Source organism: Pristiophorus japonicus, chromosome 5 (assembly GCF_044704955.1).
Source record: "Pristiophorus japonicus isolate sPriJap1 chromosome 5, sPriJap1.hap1, whole genome shotgun sequence".
Taxonomy (NCBI): Eukaryota; Metazoa; Chordata; class Chondrichthyes; family Pristiophoridae; genus Pristiophorus; species Pristiophorus japonicus.
In genome coordinates, this window is record NC_091981.1 from 72,905,869 (window position 1) to 72,925,097 (window position 19,229).

Genomic DNA, 19,229 nt, shown 5'->3' on the forward strand with positions numbered 1-19,229 from the left:
GCATTCAAAAAAGAATATAAACATATGTGTGGAAAAGGCAGATAAATAAGGTTAGTGTAGCTAACAACAACAGCTTGCATTTATATAGCACCTTTAACATATTAAAACATCCAGTTCACAGGAATGTTATCAAACAAAATTTGACACCAAGCCACATAAGGAGATATTAGGGCAGATAACCAAAAGCTTGGTGAAAGGTAGATTTTAAGGGCCATCTTAAAGGAGAAAAGATAGGTAAAGTCGCAGAGAGGAATATGGAGGGAATTCCAGAGTTTAGGGCCTCGACAGCTGAAGGCACTGGTGTCAGTGGTGGAACGATTAAAATCAGGGATGTGCAAGAGGCCAGAATTGGAGGACCACAGAGATCTCAGGGGGTTGGAGGGCTAGAAGAGGTTATAGAGATAGGTTAAGCCATGGAGGGATTTGAAAGCAGGGATGAGAATTTTAAAATAGAGGCATCACCAGACTGGGAGCTGATGTGGGTCAGTGCGGACGGGGTGATGGGTGAATGGGACTTGGTGCGAGTTAGGATACAGGCAGCAGAGTTTTGGATGAGCTTAAATTTATGGAGGGTGAAAATCGGAGGCCAGCCAGGCGTGCATTGGAATAGTCAAGTCTATAGGTAATAAAGGCATGGATGAGAGTTTCAGAAGCCGATGAGCTAAGGCAGGGGTTGTGTCAGGTGATGTTACAGAGGTGAAAGTAGGCAGTCTTAGTGATGGCGTGGATATATGGTTGGAAGCTCACCTCAGGGTCAAATACGACACCAAGGTTGCAAACAGTCTGGTTTAGCTTCAGACAGTTGCAAGGGAGCGGGATGGAATCGGTGGCTAAGGAACAGAGCTTCGGTCTTCCCAATGTTTAGTCGGAAGAAATCCCTGCTCGTTCAGTACTGGATGTCACCCAAACAGTTTGACAATTTAGAGACAGTGGAGGGGTCAAGAGAGGTGGTGCTGAGGTAGAGTTGGGTGCTGTCAGTGTACATGTGAAAGCTGATGTCGTGTTTTAGGATGATGTTGCCGAGGGGCAGCATGGAAATGAGAAATGGAGGGGGCCAAGGATAACTCCAGTTATAGAACTCATTTGCTGAATGGTCTCCTTGTGTTCTGAAGTTCTATGATTATGAAGAGTTTAAAAACAAATGGCCAACATGACATCACTTGTCTAGTAAAAATGTTCACAGATTAAAATCATCTGTTTTATAGACTAATAGTGTTAACCTTTAGCTATAAAACAGCTCTGCTCATTATTAATTAGTTCATTATAAATATGCTCAACAAAAATTGAGCATTTGGTTCTCAATGTTTCTTTGCTGTTAAATGATTTATAGCGATTGTTTATCTTTTGAAGAGACTGTAATACAGCAAATTTTCAATGTCTGTGTGCCTTACTATCTATAAAATTCTAATTGCCCAGGGGACTCCATTAACCTTTTCACATGAAATATTTTCTGATAAGATTTGCTGCAAAACATAAAGGGCTAGAATTTCGGGTTTTAACGATTTCGCCCGTTTTTGAGTATTAATCGCGGCGAAAAATTTATTTTAGTGCTGCGATACCGTTACCGCCAGAGCTATTAAAATTCGTCAAATGGTGAAGAGCCATAGCAATAAATCCGGCATTGCACAACTGAATTTGTGTGCCGGAGCCGAAATTTGTGACCGAAAAAAAATCGGACCTTCTACGCATTCGTGAATTTTTTTTTTGCCATTTTCCTGCCATTTTTTTCTTCTTCCCGCGTTTATAGTCAGCTGTCAGGGAGCTCCCGCACATGCGCAGTACACCCAGGGCTGAATCAGCCATTTTTATATTGCATTCACGATGGAAGGAGATGGGGGCAGGCACCGAGCCGGAAAGTTTAGTAATGAGGCCAACGAGGCCCTTGACACTGCTGTGGAAAGGAGATGGGCGGAATTAAACAGCAGGGTTGCAAGTAAACCCCTCCCAGTGGTTTTTAGTCACATTTGGACCACCATCGCTGAGGAGGTGTCTTGTATCAACAACATTCAAAGTGCCCTGTTATTTCTTGAATAAAGAGTCAGACTAGATACTGCAAGCTCAAAGTAAGGAGTGACCATAGTCCTTTATTACAGATTTCAGAGTGCCTCTCCAACCTGTGAGGCCTCCTTATATTGTGGGATCCCTTGGGACTCCAGGGGATAAGCACTCTCGTGGTTAGACATGGTATTTACAGGTTTACATACATAACAACACTCCCCCCAAAGTCAATAGTGTAACTATTTACAACGTGAGTCAATCTGGGGTCTTCCTTTCCCTGGTTGATCGTCTCGGTGCAAATGCTGGTTTTGGTGAGTCGTTTGTTGGGCCCTCGCTGGGCTGCTGCGCAGCTGGCCTTGCTGGGCTGCTGGGGGTGATTGGTTCTGCTTCGTGGTCACCCGCTGGGTTGGAGGGTCGAAAAAGGCGGAGTCTATTGTGGGTTGTTCTGGATAGTCCGTAAATCTGAGTTTGGTTTGGTTCAAGTGTTTCCTGCAGGTGAGTCCATTTGAGAGTTTGACCACAAACACCCTACTCCCTTCTTTGGCCACAACAGTGCCAGGAAGCCACTTGGGACCTTGTCCATAGTTCAACACAAATACAGGATCATTTATCTCAATTTTGCGTGACACATTTGCGCGATCATGATATGTATTCTGTTGAAGCCGCCTGCTCTCTACCGGTTCGTGTTGATCAGGGTTGACTAAAGAGAGCCTTGTCTTAATGCCCTTTTCATGAGCAGTTCAGCAGGAGGGACCCCAGTGAGCGAGTGGAGTCTTGTGCGGTACCTGAGCATGACTCGGGAAAAGCGGGTCTGCAGTGAGCCTTCAGTTACCCTTTTCAAGCTCTGCTTGATTGTCTGAACTGCTCGTTCTGCCTGACCGTTGGACGCTGGTTTAAACGGGGCAGATGTGAAATGTTTGATCCCATTGCGGGTCATGAACTCCTTGCACTCGGCACTGGTAAAGCACGGCCCATTGTCACTTACAAGGACATCAGGCAGGCCGTGCATGGCAAACATGGCCCGTAGGCTTTCAATGGTGGCAGCGGACGTGCTCGCCAACATTATCACACATTCAATCCATTTGGAGTATGCATTTACAACCACTAAGAAAATTTTTCCCAAGAATGTGCCTGCACCACGGTTTGGAGGGCCAGGACCATAAACATGTGGCGACTCCCTGGGTGCATTGCTTAACTGTGAACAAGTATTACATTTGTGCACGCAGGACTCTAAGTCTGCATTGATACCGGGCCACCACAGGTGGGATCTGGCTATCACTTTCATCATTACGATGTCTGGGTGGGTACTGTGGAGATCACTAATGAAAGTGTCCCTGCCCTTTTTTGGCACCACTACCCGATTACCCCATTGGAGGCAGTCTGCCTGTATAGACATTTCATCTTTGTGCCGCTGATACGGCTTTATTTCTTCCTGCATCTCTAATGGGACACTGCACCAGCTCCCATGGAGCACACAGTTTTTTACTAAGGATAGTAGGGGGTCCTGGCTCATCCAGGTTCTAATCTGTCAGGCGGCAACAGGTGATTGCTCACTTTCGAATGCTTCCATTACCATAACTAAATCTGCAGGCTGTGCCATCTCTACTCCTGTGGTGGGCAATGGCAGCCTGCTGAAAGCATTGACACAGTTTTCTGTGCCTGGCCTGTGGCGGATGGCGTATTTGTATGCAGACAATGTGAGCATCCATCTCTGGATGCGGGCCGATGCATTCATATTTATCCACTTGCTTTCAGAAAAGAGGGATATCAATGGCTTATGGTAGGTTTCCAATTAAAATTTGAGCCCGAATAGATATTGATGCATTTTCTTTACCCCGTAAACACACGCTAAAGCTTCTTTTTCGATCATACTGTAGGCCCTCTCGACCTTGGACAGACTTCTGGATGCATAAGCACCCGGTTGCAATTTCCCAAATTCATTAGCTTGTTGCAATACACACCCGACACCGTACAACAGCGCATCACATGCTAGTACCAAATGCTTACATGGATTGTACAACACAAGCAATTTGTTTGAAAATAACAGCTTTCTCAAAGACATTTTTTTGGCTTTTACCCCATACCCATTCATTTCCTTTACACAGTAAAGAGTGCTAGGAACCAGTAAGAAGTTACCAAAATAGTTCAGGAGTCCTAGAAAGGACCGCAGCTCCATCATGTTCTGTGGTCTCGGTCCGTTCATGATTGCCTCCGTCTTTGAATCGGTGGGTCTGATGCCGTCCGCCGCGATTCTTCTCCCCAGGAACTTCACTTCAGGCGCCAGGAAAACGCACTTCGAGCGTTTTAGCCTGAGCCCCACACCATTAAGCCGACTAAGAACCTCCTCCAGGTTCTGCAGGTGCTCGATCGTGTCTCGACCTGTAACCAAGATGTCGTCCTGGAAGAACATGGTGCACGGGACCGACTTCAGCAAGCTTTCCATGTTCCTCTGGAATATCGCCGTGGCTGATCGAATCCCAAACAGGCATCTGTTGTAAATGAAGAGACCTTTGTGCGTGTTGATGCAGGTGAGGCCCTTCGATGATTCCTCCAGCTCCTGCGTCATGTAGGCCGAGATCAAATCCAGCTTCGTGAACATTTTCCCTCCCACCAGCGTCGCAAATAGGTCGTCTGTCTGGGCACATGAGGTGTCGTTGAGGGACGAAAGCGCTCAGACGTCGTCCCAGTTCCAGCGTATCTTTCCCAGCCAGCTCCGCCGAACAGCGTCGTAGGAAACCTTTACGGTCACACTGCCAATTATGGGAATCAGTTCCTTTATATATGTTCTCAGTTTAGTACGAATGGGACTCAGGACTGGCCTTGAAGCCTTGCTGTACCACAACTTATCGAAAGTCTTTTTGTTCGTTATGGATTGGTTTGCGCCCGTGTCCAGCTCCATGGACACTAGGAGCCAATTTAATTCAACATTCAGCATTATCGGGGGACACTTTGTGGTAAATGTGTGCACCCCATATACCTCTACTCCTCGGTCTGAGGCTCTGATTCGTCATAATCCACCATGGATCTGTCCTCCTCTGCAAATGGTGGTTTGCAGGATTAGCAGGATTTGTAGCTCGCCTGCACATACGTTGGAAGTGTCCCATTGTTCCACAGCCCTTGCAAACGTATCCTTTGAAGTGGCATAAATGGAAACGATGTTCACCCCCGCAGCGCCAACAAGGTGTTAATGGCATTGTTGCGGTGGGATTTATCATTTGTATCTCGTCGCCAGTTGTTATGTCTTGAATAAAGAGTCAGACGAGATACTGCAAGCTCAAAGTAAGGTGTGACTGTAATCCTTTATTACAGATCTCAGAGTGCCTCTCCAGCCTGTGAGGCCTCCTTATGTACAGGTGCTCCCAAGGGATTGTGGGATCCCTTGGGATTCCAGGGGTTAAGCCCTCTGGTGGTTAGACATAGTATTTACAGGTTTACATACATAACAGTACCCATACCCAGTGCCACAAGAGGTTCAGTGACCATTGCAGGCTCCTTAGAGTAAGTAATATTTTTATTGATGCACACCTTCACTACTTAAATTCCATATCTGACACATGTTGGTATAGATAGGCTTAGTGTTGCACCTTATTTGCCATGAATGATCTTTACACATTACTAATATTGCTTTCTGAGAACTTAAAAGATGTTTCTGTACTTTGATGTCTTCCTCATGAACCATGTGCAACTTTCAGGGCCATTAAACAAAGGATTGTTCTAAATGCACACAGTATGGTATAAGTGCATTGATGGCTATCTGTGTGTGCTACAAGAGCAGATGGGCCCTCCAGTAACCATTCCCATTGGCATCTGTTACCACATCCTTAATAATAGATTCTAGCATTTTCCCTATAACTGACATCAGACTAATTGGTCTGTAGTTCCCTGTTTTCCCTTTCCCTCCTTTCTTAAATAGCGGGGTTACATTCTCTACCTTCCAATCGGCGAGAACTGTTCTAGAATCTATAGAATTTTGGAAGATGACAAATCTATAGCTACATTTTTAAAAACCCCAGTATGTAGGCCATCATGTCCAGGAGATTTATTGGATTTCAGTTCCACTAATTTCTCCAGTATTATTTTTTTATTAATACTAATTTCTTTCAGTTCCTCTTTATCGCTAGACCCTTGGCTCTCCATTATTTCCAGGAAGTTTTGTGTTTCTTCTTCCGTGACGACAGATACAAAGTATTTGTTTAATTTCTCTGCCATTTTCTTGTTCTCCATTATAATTTCTCCTGTCTCAGCCTGTAAAGGACCTACATTTACTTTCACTAATCTTTTCTTTTTTTACATACCTATAGTAGCATTTAACATCTGTTTTTATGTCTCTCGCCAGTTTACTCTCATATTCTATTATCCCTTTCATTATCAATTTGTTGGTCCTCCTTTGCTGAATTCTAAAATCCTCTCAATCCTCAGGCTTACTGCTCTTTTTGGCAACATTATAAGCGTCTTCCTTTGATCTAATACTACCTTTAACTTTTCTTGTTAGCCACAGTTGGACCATTTTTCCTGTGGGGTTTTAGTGCCTTCAAGGAATGTATTGTTATAAATTATGTATTAATTCTTTAAATGATAGTCTTTGCTTGTCTACCATAAAAACTTTTAATGTAGTTTCCCAATCTACCTTAGTCAACATGCCCCTCATAGTTTCCTTAGTTTAGATTTAAGACTCTAGTTTCAGATTTAACTAAATACTTTCAAACTCAATATAAAATGTTATCATATTTTGATCATTCTTCCCTAAAGGCCCCTTTACTGCAAGGTTATTAATTAACCCTTTCTCATTGCACAGCACTGGATCTAAAACAGCCTTTTCTTTGGTTGGTTCCTCAACATACAGATCGAGAAAACCATCTTATATACATTCCATGAATTCGTCCCCTACACTATTACTGCACATTTGGTTTGCTCAGTCTATATGTAGTTAAAGTTCCCCATGATTATTGTATTACCTTTGTTACATGCACCTCTAATTTCCTGATTTAATCTGTGCCCTACATTACCACTACTGTTTGGGGGCCTATAAAAAACTCCCACCAATGTTTTCTGCCCCTTGCTGTTTCTTAGCTCCATCCAAACTGATTCTACTTCTTGATTTTTCGAGCTGTGATCCTTTCTCTCAACTGTCTTTATCCCATCCTTTATTATCAGGGCTACGCGTCCTCCTTTTGTATTTTGCCTATCTCTTCTAAAAGTTAAGTATCCTGCACTATTTAGTTCCCAACCTTGGTCACATTGCAACCACATCTCCATAATGGCTATTAGATCAAACCTATTGATGGTCTCTAATCTCTCTTCCAACCTATCACAGACCTTCCCTTTTGTTCTTTCTTCCCCTCCCCCGGTCAGTGCTTGTTGAGAATCTGTTCTTTTCGAACACTCTCCAGTTCTGACGAAGGGGCATCGACCCAAAACGTTAACTCTGCTTCCTCTCCACAAATGCTGCCTGACATGCTGAGATTTCCAGCATTTTCTGTTTTTATTCCAGATTCCAGCATCTACAGTATTTTGCTTTTCTATTAATTTCTATCTGTGTTATTAATTCATCTATTTTGTTGCGAATGTTTCGTGCATTCAGATATAGGGCTGGATTTTTGGGCTTTTGCAAAAACGGTAATTTTACGCCAAAATTACCGTTTTTGCTGCGCTACCGTTTTCAGGGCTAACTTTCAGCATTTATTCATCAGTAAAATCGGCATTGCGTGAGGATTCACGGCGCAAACCGCGAGTTGCGGCAACCTTAATCAGAGGCCGGTAGCGTTGCGAGAAAGGCCTTGGGAGAGGGGAAAAAACGAAACAAAAGAAATTGCCAAAAAAAACATTCAAAAAACATTCAAAAACACTTACCTACTAAATCGCTGCAAAATAATTAAAAAATAAATACTTTAACTTACCTTTTTGCAAGTCTTCATACTTACCGCTGCTGGAAGGGCTGTACTGACAGGTTTGACCCTGTTGGTATTCTGGGCGTGGCATACAGGTCCCAAGAGAGCCGAAAGTACATGAAAGCACCACCGCAAAGAGGTCACCGAGGATCCCGCCAACCGGTTTTCATCGCAGAGGGTCAAATCGCGACGAAAACCCAGTCGCAAAGTTGGCCAAAATCTAACCCATAGTGCCTTTAGCTTTGACTGTTTTCTATTTTTCCCTGATGTCACCTTTGTCAGTGATGCCTTATTATGTTTGTAGAGGCCCCGACCTGCGTGAGAACACCATCAGCAGGTCGGGGCCATAAAAGGAGCAGTGTGGAGGCATCGGGGGCAGCGTGGAGGCCCCGACCTGCGTGAGAACACCAGCGGTAGGTCAGGGCCATAAAAGGAGTGGCGAGCGCCAGCCCGGGAGCAGCTTGTAGGTCCCTGAAAGGAGCAGCGCGAGCTGATGCAGGAGGGCGACGGCAGCGAAGAGTGACATCATCAAGGTCCAGGTCGGTGATTGTAGCGTGGGCAGATACAGCAGGAGCAGCGAGGTCATGGTGAACGAGAGGCGAGAGACTGTAGAGGGACGTGATCGGGGCCCAGGGGAGGTGTGAGTTCGAGGCCAGGGGCCCAGGAGCAGCACGGGTCAGCCCACACTGTGATATGTGTGCGTACTATGTCCATGCAGCAGAGCTGGTCTCCAGTCATCTTGGGTAATCCTTGCCACTGGACCAAGGCCTAGCTCTGTCAAGCCCGTGTGGTGGCTGGTGTGCAATGGCCACCACACGTTAAAAAAATCCACACACAGGCATCTTCCACTGTTGAGGATGTAGTTCGGGTCCTTCATTGGAACACCTGTGAACTCATCCTTTTTTGGCGTGGTCATCCTTGTTTCGAGGGACTGCCTATGATTACCTTTGTTACTCTCTCTGACACACTCTGCTTATTTTTACCTAAAACTCTGCTCTGCTCTCGAGCCATGACATTTCCCTTACTGCTTTTAAATTTACTCGTTCCTGAATCCTCCCAACCGCCCTTCATTAGCTTAAAGCCCCATTTACTGCCCTAGTTATTCGATTCGCCAGGACACTGGTTCCAGCCCAATTCACGTAGAGCCCGTACGAACGGAACAGCTCCCTCTTTCCCCAGTACTGGTGTTAGTGCCCCACGAAGCAAATCCCCTGCCTCCCACACCACTCTTTGAGCCAAGCAGTTAACTTTCTAATCTGCTTGTTTCTATACCAATTGGCGCATAGCTCAGGTAACAATCCAGAGATTATTACATTTAAGGATCTGCTTTTTAATTTAGACCCTAACTCCTCAAACTCTTTCAGCAGAACCTCATTCCTAGTTCGACTAGAATCCTGTGGTCAACTATGAACTTTGCCTCTACAGCTATTAAGAACAAAAATGTACAAGTTGTTGTTGACTGACAATTTGTAATGTCCTGCTGTGATACCGTCACGACACTTCTCTGTTCTACTGTCAGTAGTTATAAAAATAACGAGATCCTGAAAACCTTAATGAGACGGCGTATATTAAAATAATTAAAGCACTTCAATATGAACTGAGAGGCCTGTCTTATTGAAACCCCAATCAGACCTGCAGTTAAATTCGCCTCAGTTACTTACCAGTCCTTGAGCTGCAGGTCTGGAGAGGTTCCGATTTTCACCTGCTTTCCTGAGTAGACGGCAAGGACACCCACCCAAAGCTGGTGGTGTCATTTTTAACATATGTGTCAGGTCAACGGCCAATTTTTACTAGGCAGTCTGAGCGGGAAGCAACAATGAGTTTGCCATAGGCCATGCAAGTTTCATAGTGGACTGGAAAAAGGCAAGTTTTAAATTTTGTTTTATTTTCCTTGTGGGGCAAGGAGGAGCAGAAGTGCTCTTCCAGACCCCACAAGGAAAGCATTGACCTTCACTTTTGTGAACTTGCCCCTCCTCCCAATCACGGGATGTCCTAGCACTTGATCCCGTCAATTACCTAGTGTCGGTGGGTGGCCTTTGGACTGCACAATTTTCCATCACTTCCCACCAACTTCCCACCTGGAACGGATGGGAAGTTGGCCAGCAGGATTTAAATTAGCTCCAGCAGTTAACATTTCTGGAGCAATGGGTGAGTTTCTTCACTCACTGACTGAAAACTAGCCAGGAGTTAAAATCGGAGCCAGAATGTTTCAGCACAGAAATAAGCTATTTGACTCATCACATCTGTGCTGATGCTTTTCTTCATGAGCAACCCAGCAGCTTGCTTGCTCTTCATGTCCTTTAAAATTCCTTCTCTTCAAGCAACTAATTCTCTTTTAAATTAGTTTTTGGACTCTGCTTCAATAATGATTTGTGGAAGAGAATTCTACATTCCAACCACCTTCTAAGCAAATAAATGTTTCTAACTCCTCGTTCTTTTTGAGATTATCTTAAATTTGTGCCCTCATTATCAATTTGTTGACTAGTGGAAAAAAACTGGATCAGTATTTCCCTCATCAAAACACTACTCTTGAAGAGTTCTGTCAGGTTGCCTGTTAACCCGACTCAGCTCAAGTGAAAAAAGCCAAATTTCTCTTCATAAATCTAGCCCTGCAATCAGCTAACATCCTACTGAATATACACTGCACCTTTACAATTGTTTTTATTGCATTGCATAGGGTATCCAAAATGTACACAGTACCTCAACTAAAGCCCAACTGAGGTCTGGTGCAAGTTCAAGAGCCTCACAAATTGAAGGAATCCATTTGACCTTTTTGGTGCCTTAACTACTTGTGTTGCTGCCTTTAATGAGCTGTGTATATGCACCTCTACTCTATTTAAAATCTTACCTTTAAGGTGTATTTCCTCGATACATTCTTACATAAAAAGTGTGGGAACGGCAAATAATATATAATTTTCTACACTGAACTGCATCTGCCATCCATCGGCCCAAACAACTATCCTAACTATGATATGGAGTCTTTCACAATCTTTGTCACAATTTGTTATACCTCCTGAATTCAATTTTATTCCCTCAATTCTAAAATTAAGATAATTTATGTTTACAACGGATTATGGGGCCGAAATTCACCCCCGTCCGAAACAGGTCGCATGAAGTGATTTCTCCATCACGTTGGATGAGGTGGTCTCTTTCCCGAAATTCAGCTCTTTGTCGGTTTTTTTGAAGCGGACCGGATGTCTGTCATAATGGGGGCGGAAGTTGGGCGGTAAGTACTCTAGAGAGACGGAAGTGAAGGCGGGACGGATTGTACGCCGCTGTTAGTCAGCAAGAGGAGCGATGATGATGTCATTACGTGTATGCGTCACCACATCTCTCCCCTTCATTTAAAGGGGAGAGAATCAGCGATTCTTTAGGTTCGGTCCACTGGGCCACCAGGGAGGTTTTCGGCCGGGCCAGCGGTCTGATACCCAAGAGGGGTGGGTGCCAGGCTGCCTGTTGGTAGCCCAACCGAACCCGGGGGCACAATTGTCCAGCTGATCTGGAAGTTGGCTGCCAAAAAAAATAATGGCCACTGCGCAGCCAACTTCCACACACAGAAGACAAGGTGCACTGACAGAAAACGCTGTCGGGGGTACAGCTCGGCGGATTAAGGATTTTTACAGCTGAATTTGGCTGGAGGTGCCAGAGATCTGTGGTGCATGCTTTGATCATGCACTTAGGACCGGTCGGCAGCGGTGGGGCAGAAGTGGGGACCGTCAGAAAAATCCCTGAGCTGAATTTCGCTGACGATGGCCATTGGACCGGAAGTCGACAGTCACTCGACTCTGCTGCTTGGCCATCACTTTCTGACAGTAGGCAGCCTTTCTGGGGAGATGAATTTCAGCCCGTATACTTTAACTGGGAATATTAACTGGAGTTGTCATCCTCAGCATGGATAGATAGGAGCACAGTTTGGTGACAGGGCATTAAGGACCGATTTTAACTGCTAGTGGGAGTCTTATGGGTGGGGCGGAAAACTGTCTGGTCCGCTGCAGCATAAAGCCTGAGATATTTTAACTCCTGGCAGGCAGGAGTAGGAATTCGGGCAGCTCAAAGCTGTTGCCGGGCACCTGAAGGAATGGTGCTCGGCACTCAGGTCAGTGGTTGAGAGGGAGGTCAGGAGAACATCGCAGCTAGGGGAAGAACAGCTGGATGGGGAGGGGGAGTGAAACCCCTGGTAGAGGAGGTGCAAAGTTTTCTGACCCACAAAGAAGATGGGGAAGCTATGACAGTTTCCCTATGCAAGCCTTGTGTTAAAATTGCAGTTGGGTCCTAATGACATCATTGGAGATCTCCATAGTTATAGAAGGAACTCACTGCTTTCAGGGGGTATCCCGCTTGCCTGCTCAAAATACAAGGTTAAGATTGCAACCATAGATAGATAGAAAGCAGCAGGATCGGTGGAGCTAAGTCACGGCAGCCATTTTAATTGTCTGCCTGCTCAGTTACTGCTGGGCAGACAGAGTTAAAATCGGCCTTTAAAGCTCCGATAGTCTGATGCTCATTACTGTCAAATCTCTGGGTTGGGAGTACTAAATTTACCCAATACTCTACACTCTTATTGTCATCTGAGTAGTGAGTTGTGCTGGTATCAAAGTTGTGGAAAAGTTTGAGTAACATTTATAACTAACCTTGTCAGCTTTGTTCCAATTTGCTGCCTCATTTCAAGTCTCTCCTCATCTGTCTGCATTGGAATAATGTTCTTGTCCTCCAGCTCACGCTTTGATGGCCTGTTGCTCAGTTTTATTGCCAAAGAGTCTTTCCTACAAACTTTTAATGCCAACGAACCTATAAAGAAATTGAAGAAAATGAGGGGGGGTCTGACAAGTTTTGCAAATATAACACAACTGATGCACAATAAGAACTGATGCATTAACATTATATTTAGATAACCAATAATGTCCACATTTAGTAATTTCTTCCACTCGTTTCCTCCCCTCCTGAAGCCATTGATTTCTTGCCAGTTGCTCCCCAGCATCTTATCTAAGTGGCTGTTCTTCAGGCAGTCAGCTGTTTGCACGGGGCTTCATAGGCAAGTCTGATACTATACTCACATGATGGCACAAGCACACTATCACCAGGTGGCATTAGATGCTCATCAGAAGCATAAACATTGGCCAACTGTTGTTTCCCTGAACCAGAGTGCTGAGGTCAATCACAATGGTTGCTTCAGCTGAGCTCAAGTAACTAAATACAAAAAATGGATCGAATCGAGGACCTTCCTTGTCTATGTGGCTCAATGATTTATTTTTATTTTTATACAAGTCTTTTTGAAAAATCACATATGAGAGCTAGAAATAGGTAATGTATCCAATTTTATTTAAAAGAAAGACAATATTTATTTCTGAATGAATAAAATAGTTGAATGGTTAATAACGAGTCACACAGCTCACAAGTCTGAAAGACATATAGGTTGAGGCCTGAGTCACCAATGTTTGCTTATGATTAGTTTGTCAGCAATTCTGATTTTCTCTGGTGTTTGCAGATTAAGTCATTGACATCTAAACATTACTTGTTCATACTTATGAAAAAATTGTCTTCATCATCATCATCATCATCATCATCATCGTTATCACCGTCATCCTCCTCATCTTCCTCTCCGTGCATACTGAAAGTGTCTTCATAATCTGATTCATTAGGCACATTTTCTTTATCATCATCATACTCAACCACTACCGTTGGCACTTGTCGAATGTCGGTTGTATTGCTTTTTCCTATTTTCGTTCCACTTTCTCCAGTATGCAGCCCTGAACTACCAAAAAAAGCAAACAGCAAAAAGTGGTGTTATACAGTGCTAATAATCACCCTCAATTCTCTTAGGGCACTTATCTCAGTACCTATTTAAAACTGGATGGTAAAGTAACAACTTCTCTATGTCACTATTTATACACATTGATTTGAGGAATAGAATTCAAAAGCAGAGAAGTTATGTTAAACTTATATAGACTTGAAGTACTGTCTACAATTCTGGTCCTCTTATTACAAAAAGGATATAGGAGCACTAAAGTCTAAAAATGATTTACATGGATAATATCAGAACTGAGATAGTACAACTATCAGGAAAGACTGAACAGGTTTGATCAGGTAGACGCAGAGAAGATATTTCCACTGTGGAGGAATCCAAAACTAGGGGCCATAAATATAAGAAAGTTACTATAAATCCAATAAGAAATTCAGGAGGAACTTCTTTACTCAGAGTAGTGAGAATGTGAAACACACATATTAGAGGCAAATATCATAGATGCATTTAAGGGGAAGCTAAATAGGTACAGGAAGAATAAAGGAAGAGAAGGATTTGTTGATCGGGTGAGATAAAGTAATGTAGGAGGAGGCTCATGTGGAGCATAAAGAAACAGAATATACATTTTGGGCTGAATGGCCTTTTTTCTGTGCTGTAAAGTGCTATGTAATTCTATGTACTATAGATGACTATTCGATCAAATTTTCAATCCAGTTACTTAAAATGCATCGGATCATGGTTAAATCTGACAACAACAAAAATTTGGACGATTCAGTTCTGTCTGACTTCAACCAAAATGTACACGAAACAAGGTATCTACCTTTATGTATAGTCATTACTCAACCTTTCTGCACATTTTTCTACCATTGTGGCAGTACCGGATAGTCACAGCAACAAAGCTGGTGCACACTCTACCTCTCCACACTACTCTTGACCCCTTCACACAGTCAGATTGCTTGTTTGATATTCAAAAGAAAGAAAAAGAAATACATTTAAATTATATCGTGCTTTTCACACTCTTAGGATGTCCCAAAGTGCTGTACAGCCAATGAAGTACTTTTTGAAGTGGCGTTGTTATTCAACGCAGCAACCCCTCAGTATTGCGTGAAGTGTCAGCCAAGATTATATATTCAAGTCTATGGAGTGCGTGCTTAATGCAGAACCAACAGTGCTATCACTAAGCAGAGGCTGACATTTTGGCCCTGATATTTGCAAGGAGGTGGGGATGGAGCGGGGTCACACGTCTGCGGCCGGGAAACCCGGATATGCAGGGAAGGCCGAATTTATGGCAGGACCTCATTATAATGTTTTTACTCTTTTTCCCGCCAGGCAGCCGGACAGATTGAAGGCTAGCTGCCAGGTGAGAAAGCCTGTGATAAGAAGGCCGCAACCAGGAGGATGGTCCCCGGCAATTGGAGAAGATTGGGGCAGAAGGTAAGCTTCAGGGGCTAGAGGGAATGCATTCCTGCTCCTCCTGGCCCACAGGCAGTGCTGGAAATGCACTTACCTGCTGGATCTGTCACATCCTGCCTCCTTTCAGCTCCTGGATCCCGAGCCCTGGCAAATATGCCCCACGCTCCCCCACCGCCACAGGTGTTAAATTCAAATTGCTCCCAAAATCTGAGGAATGGAGCCTCATTTAAATATTATAATCATTGACCCGCATCTCCAGAGTGGGTTACAAGGACGCCACGAAACATGCCACAGTTAAACTGGAAGTAGGCACATTTGCGGCGGATTTCACATTTTTACGAATTACTCCCCCACCACGATCCTGTCCTGCCTGTTATGGGGATGGGGGAGGGGGGTTACAATCTTCTCCCAGTCAGTCTTGAAGAGTCAGTGGGGGAGAGATTGGGATCGGTAGCTACGAGTGCCAATAGTGCTCCAAAATGGCGTCTGCATCACGCACGCACGTTTCTGATGCGAAGCGCACCGGACACCATCGTGATAAAGGAGTTAGCATGCAAGCAGCTAACTTCCAATGGAAGTATGCAGGATAGGCGGATCATGACGTCAATCAGCGTGCAATGCTGATTTGACACCAACACATTAATTCTGGAGCTCCACGCTCCAGCCAATGACCTCTCTTAACCTCACACAGCTGAACATGACGTTAAGCATGAAGGACCCTTTTGTGTATAGAAGAACTCCACGAGGCTGAGTACTGTGAGCTAAACTTAGTGTGACCTTAGTCTTCTTTATTACAACTCCAGAGTGCCTAAACAACGTAGCAGCCAACCTTTTATACTGGCCCTGAACATGTGTGCAGGTGACTTTTAGGACTCCAACAGTCGCGCCCTCTGGTGGCAAGTATTATATAGTTACATACATAACATCACTCCCCCCAAAGTCTTCGGTACAAGTTATTTACAAGTTGAGGCGATCCGGAGCCCTTCGCTCCCTGGTTGATCGTCTAAGTTCAAACCCTGGCGTGTGTGCGTTGGCCGGACCATTGCTGCACTGCACCGCGGCTGGTCTGACCGGACTGTCAGGAATGGTGGGTTCATCCTCTTGATTGACAGCGAGTTCGATTGCTGGTTGGGTGTGTGTTGGTGGATCGTCGATGGTGATGTCCTCTTCAAGTCGTTCCTGGTTGTCAGTAAATCACAATTTGGCCTGATCTAAATGCTTTCTGCACGTTTGGCCATTTAACAATTTGATTATTAAACACCCTATTACCTTCCTTGGCCAAAACAGTGCCAGTAACCCATTTGGGACCATGACCGTAATTCAGGACAAACACAGTGTCGTCAACATCAAAGACACGTGAAAGAACCGCGCGATTGTGGTACATGTTCTGTCGGTGTCGCTGGGTTTCCATGTGACTATTGAGATCCGGGTGGACTAGGGAGAGTCTGGTTTTGAGGGCTCTCTTCATTAACAATTTTGTTGGGGGAACCCCGGTGACCAAGCGGGGTCGCGTCCGGTAACAGAGCAGAAAGCAAGACAAGCGGGTCTGCAGGGAGCCGTCCGTCACACGTTTCATGCTCCGCTTGACCATTCGACCCGGGCTTAAATGGAGCAGACCTGACATGCTTGATGCCATTGCGGGCCATAAACTTGTTGAATTTCGAGCTGGTAAAATACGGTCCATTGTCGCTGACAAGGACATCGGACAAGCCATGGGTGGTGAACATGGCCCGGAGGTTTTCAATGGTGGCTGTGGACGTGCTGGATGACATGATTACGCATTCAATCCATTTGGAGTAAGCATCCACAACTACTAAAAACATTATTCCTAGAAAGAGGCCCGGCAAAATCTACGTGGATCCTGGACCACGGTTTGGAGGGTCATGACCACAGACTCAGTGGAGCCTCCCTTGGTGCATTGCTCAGTTGCGAGCAAGTGTTGCACTGATGCATGCATGACTCCAGGTCCGAGTCAATGCCTGGCCACCAAACATGTGACCTGGCAATTGCCTTCATCATGACAATGCTTGGTGGGTACTGTGTATGTCATGTATAAACGTTTCCCTGCCTTTTTTTGGCAAAACCACATGATTACCCCATAAGAGACAATTCGATTGGATGGACATTTCATCTTTGCATCGATGAAATGGCTTAATTTCATCTTGCATTTCCCTGGGAATGGCCGACCAGTTCCCATTTAGGACGCAACTCTTTACTAATGATAGCACAGGATCCTGGCTGGTCCAGGTCCTGATCTGGCGAGCTGTGACGGGTGACCCCTCGCTCTCAAAAGCATCATGACTCGTAGCAAGTCTGCGGGCTGCACTATTTCAACCCCAGTGGTGGGTAATGGTAGCCAGCTGAGAGCATCGGCACAGTTTTCAGTGCCTGGTCTGTGGCAGATTATATAGTCATAAGCGGATAATGTTTGTGCCCATCTTTGGATGCGGGACGAAGCATTGGTGTTTATACCTTTACTCTCTGAAAACAACAAAATGAATGGCTTGTGGTCAGTTTCAAGCTCAAACCGAAGTCCAAATAGGTATTGGTGCATTTTCTTAACCCCACATACACATGGTAATGCCTCTTTCTCGATCATACTCTAGACTTTCCCAGCCTTAGACAGACTTCGAGATGCGTATGCAACCGGTTGTAGGTTGCCCGATACATTGGCTTGCTGTAACACACAGCCGACTCCGTACGATGAGGCATCACAAGCTAGCACTAAATGTTTACATGGGTCATAGTGTACAAGTAACTTATTTGAACATAGCAGGTTCCTGGCCTTCTCAAAGGCTGTGTCTTGAGATTTGCCCCAAACCCAGTTGTCACCCTTGCATAGCAACATGTGCAAAGGCTCTAACAAAGTGCTCAACCCGGGTAGAAACTTCCTGAAATAGTTGAGGAGTCCCAGGAATGAACGCAGCTCCGTCACATTCTGTGGTCTGGGTGCATTCTTGATGGCCTCTGTCTTTGAGTCCATGGGCCTGATGTCGTCTGCTGCAATCTTTCTCCCCAAAAATTCGACTTCTGGTGCCAGGAAAACACACTTGAGCATTTCAGCCTGAGTCCCACTCTGTCGAGGTGACTTAGAACCTCTTCCAGGTTGTGTAGATGTTCGATGGTGTCACGACCGGTGATCAGGATGTCATCTTGAAACACAACGGTGTGCGGAACAAATTTCAGCAAACTCTCCATGTTTCTCTGGAAAATGGCTGCAGCCGAGTGAATCATGAAAGGGCACCTCTGGTATATAAACAGCACTTTGTGTATGTTGATGCACGTCAGTCTTTTCGAAGATTCAGCCAGCTCTTGTGTCATGCAGGCAGAGGTTAGGTCCAACTTGGTGAACGACTTCCCTCCCGCTAATGTTGCGAACAGGTCATCCGCCTTGGGCAGCGGGTACTGGTCCTGTAGTGAGACTCGGTTAATCGTTACCTTGTAGTCTCCGCAGATTCTGACCGTGCCATTGCTTTTCAACACTGGAACAATTGGACTGGCCCACTCGTTGACCCCGACTAGCGATATGATTTCTTCGCGTTGGAGTCTGCCCAGTTCGATCTCGACTTTCTCCCTCATCATGGACAGAACCGCCCGAACCTTGTAATGGACAGGCCGTGCATCGGGGCCTAGATGGATCTGCACCTTGGCACCTGTAAAGTTGCTGATGTCTGGTTCGAATAGCGAGGGAAACTTGCTCAGCACTTGAGCACACGAGGCGTCATCCACTGAAGATAGTGCTTTGATGTCGTTCCAATTCCATCTAATTTTTTCTAGCCAGCTTCTGCCGAACAGCGTTGGGCCATTGCCTGGAACAATCCACAATGATAGGTCATGCACAGCTCTATCATACGATACCTTCACTGCCGCACTTCCAATGACTGGTATGAACTCTTTGGCGTAGGTAAGCAGCTTTGCATTAATCGGGCTCAGTTTGGGCCTTTGTGCTTTATTGCACCACAGTTTCTCGAAAGCCTTCTGGCTCATTATTGACTGACTCGCACCTGTGTCCAATTCCATGGATACTGGAACTCCATTTAATTTGACTGTCAGCATTATAGGAGAGCTCTTGGTGGTGAAGGTATGTGCTCTATATACTTCTTCTCGGGTTGAGTTGCCTGTGCTGCATGATCCGCGCTGGATCAATCATCCTCTGCCACGTGGTATGTCGCAGCACGTTTGCACATTCG

At 45.0% G+C, this 19,229-nt stretch overlaps 1 protein-coding gene across 1 annotated transcript in view; it reads right to left on the reverse strand.

Moving 5' to 3' along the window:
* The window catches only part of phactr1 (phosphatase and actin regulator 1), a 523,423-nt gene that overhangs the window by 108,171 nt on the left and 396,023 nt on the right, over positions 1-19,229 (reverse strand). The window contains exons 8-9 of the mRNA XM_070879882.1: positions 13,409-13,633; positions 12,518-12,674 (exon numbers count right to left, since the gene is read on the reverse strand). Coding sequence (XP_070735983.1) covers positions 12,518-12,674; positions 13,409-13,633 — 382 coding nt within the window. The remainder of the gene's footprint in view (positions 1-12,517; positions 12,675-13,408; positions 13,634-19,229) is intronic.